We start from the raw sequence: 3,258 nt of genomic DNA on the forward strand, positions 1-3,258 counted from the left end.
GCTCTTTACCTATCCCAAATCAACTCTTGTCTAGATAGAGTCCATCGTATTGCATAGCTGACCTTAACCAGGCTACACTGTGATTTTTTCTCAAAAGCCCTCTTAAGGTACAGAAGAATGCTAGTCTCTGCAGTGACTAAAATGATACTTTTAAACTTTGATTCAACCTCTGCTGTAGTGAAGTTTGAAACCTTAAAGATTGCTATTCAGGTTTGTTAACAACTGAAATAGATTTCATTTTTCCACCCACAGAATTTAGATCAGAGACTTTCTTCTCTTCAAGTTTTGAGATTCAGCAGAAGGAGGAGATTGTTATTTATTATTCCTGGGCTTTGTCTGTGCAGGGACATTTCTTTGGGGGAGGAAGCACTCAGTTGGTTATCCACCAACGTGCACTTAGGAAAATTCAGAGTCGATGCTTGCCACCTACCACCAGGGATGGGGGCACCTCACTCAGAAGTCGTCAAAAGCCACCTGTGGATAAAGCTATCTTCCCTCCACCATCACTCCTGGGGCCACCATTTGAACATTAACTTCATGGAGCAACTAATGTTTATTTATTTGTCCTTTTTTTTGTAGGCCTTTCTCACCCACATTTTTCATTTAACAGCTTTAGTTAAAATAATCCGTTGCCTAGGAGGCTTGCTACTTGTGATTACAAAAGGCAAAAGGCCATGAAATCAACACTAAGGAGATAATATTTAAATATGTATTTGGAGGCACCCACAAAAAATTCACCTTTTTATCATGTCAAAAGCAAAACAGAGATCAGACTAGTAAATATGAGGGGATTTAGGGAAAGAAGTCTTTGTTGTGATGGAAATCCACAACATGAAACTCTTGGAAAAAAGGCAAAGTAAAAGCTAGAGCTAAAAACAGGACATTAAGAAAGACAAGATGGCAGGACATGAGGTGCATCTGGGATGGACAGAGCGTGAATGTGACAGTGAACTTGCAGACTTTCTCAAAACAATTTCTCAATCAGCTCTATTGCTGAACATAATTTTGGAATTTTAGAACAAGGTATTTCAGATAAGTGACAGTTACGTTTTTTAGAAGTGGCAATAAAAAACTACTGAACTACATTGCCTCTGATATGTCTAATGTTTACCAGAAATAAACGTGTCAGTGGCCATCTTCAGCGACATAAAATTTGGTCCAAATTAAGCATGATAACCAAAATGGTTTATTGGAAACCTGATCACTAAAACAAATACTCAAAATTCAGGGTATTATAAATTCTCTAAGGTTCACTCAGAAGTAAAAGGCTAATTCTCTACAGGGTTTCACCCAAATGTCCATAGGCATTATCATTTTATATTTACACAGAGGCTTTAATCTGAGGTGACCTTTGGTAACCCTGAAATACATAAACTATGAACTTCCACGATGGAATTATAAACTTGAAAGTTGTGGCCTCAAAGCACTGATAGAACAAAGGAAGAAAAGGTCACGTATCAGAACAAATCAAGGTAACAAAAACATTTCTCATTTAAGAGTGTTCACTTAAAGATCAAATAACCACTGCCCTCCCCACCAAACTGAAAATAAATGGTCGAGAGTTTTAAGAGGGAGAAAACAGTGGACCTCAGAGTATACAAAGATCTGATGCTTTTGCATCAATATAACTGCTTAGTCCTAAAGCTAGAAAATCAGACAAATGCACGCAAGTCAGAAGCCAGAGCAGTCTTGCTTCCACACCTCACATCCTGGATTTACAGTGGGACGTGGCTGAACAGGTAAGATGCAGATTCACCGCTGTGGGTCCTTTGAATCGCCTCTGCCAAGATCATCGAAATGTCAATAACCTGAATCTTGGAGCAGTGTTTCATTTTGTCCTCTGGGGACAGTGTTTATCACAACAGCGTCAAAGGCGGCATTATTTATTCTGGAAATAGCTGGCCCAGAGAAGATCCCATGGGTAAGGATAGCATAAACTTTGGTGGCTCCGGCCGAGAGTAGCTTGTCCGCAGCATGGCAAATGGTGCCACATGTGTCGGCCATGTCATCCACAAGGATGGCCACGTGGTCCTTCGCATCGCCCACCAGCACCATCCGGTCCACTTCCTTTGCCTTCTTCCTCTCCTTGTGAATCAAGGCAAATTCCACATTCAACCTGTCTGCGATTGACATGACCCTTTTGGCGCTCCCGGCGTCAGGTGAAACGATGCAGTTTCTCCACTCGGTGATGTTCTCCCGAATCCAATGCAGGGCCGCGGGCTCCACGTACAAGTTATCCACGGGGATATCAAAGAACCCCTGGATCGGAGAGGCATGCAGGTCCAGGGTGATGATGTGATCCGCCCCAGCGACCGAGAGCATCTTGGCCACAAGTTTCGCCGAAATCGGAGCACGACTCTTGTCCTTTTTGTCTTGGCGGGCGTACGGGAAGCACGGGATCACGGCGGTCACCGTGGAGGATGACGCGACCTTGCAGGCGTTGATCATGATGAGGAGTTCCATCAGGTTGCCGTTGGCTTCTCCGCAGCCACTCTGGATGATGTACACATCTTCCCCCTCACACTTTCGCCAATCTCGACGCTGGTCTCCTGGTTGCTGAACTTCTTAGTGACCACCTTGCCTGGCTCCAGGCCCAGCCGGTTAGCCACGCGCTGGGACAGGTCCTGGTGCGAGCTGCCGCTGCAGAGCACAATGTTGGGCATGGTCAGGCGCGGGGCTCCAAGCGGCGCAGGGTGGCGGAGGCGGCGGTGACACGGGGGCCTGTGGCGAGAGCTGGAAAGAGCGACTGGGGACACTGGGAGGAGCGGAGCTCTGTCTTTGTATTTTTAAGCTATATAATACAAGGTGTTTGTTTTATAAATCCAACGTACAATAAAGGCTTTAACTTCTTATGCATTTATTCGTATTCCTTTACCAAACTATTCGTTAATAAAAATATAACAACTATTATGGATTTGGCAGAAAGAATCTTTTGGCTCATACATCAGGACAGTCATGGGAGATAATGAAATTATATCCTTATCAATTGTAACAAAATATCTAAATAACTGTATAAAAAACAAATCTTGATTATACATGGATGGATAGTAAGTATACATTTTAAAAATTTAACTTAATTTAAGAATTTAAATGTAAGAAGATTTAAAATCTAACTTCTATTCTATCAGTGCTAAATTGGATTATTAAAAAATATTCCAAATAACAAACATTTAGGTAAATAAATCATAATTAAACAAATAGAAAGTTTAAATCCTACTGATGGATTGATTCTGAAGTTATTCTGTCATGATATATAGC

General features: G+C 42.1%; 1 protein-coding gene across 1 annotated transcript; it reads right to left on the reverse strand.

Moving 5' to 3' along the window:
- Positions 1-1,715: 1,715 nt before the first annotated feature.
- LOC118895810 (ribose-phosphate pyrophosphokinase 2-like) lies at positions 1,716-2,663 on the reverse strand. The gene is given in 3 exon segments (XM_036853357.1): positions 1,716-1,842; positions 1,844-2,519; positions 2,522-2,663. Coding segments are annotated over 3 exon segments (945 nt in total).
- Positions 2,664-3,258: the final 595 nt, after the last annotated feature.

Source organism: Balaenoptera musculus, chromosome 5 (assembly GCF_009873245.2).
Source record: "Balaenoptera musculus isolate JJ_BM4_2016_0621 chromosome 5, mBalMus1.pri.v3, whole genome shotgun sequence".
NCBI classification, from domain to species: domain Eukaryota; kingdom Metazoa; phylum Chordata; class Mammalia; order Artiodactyla; family Balaenopteridae; genus Balaenoptera; species Balaenoptera musculus.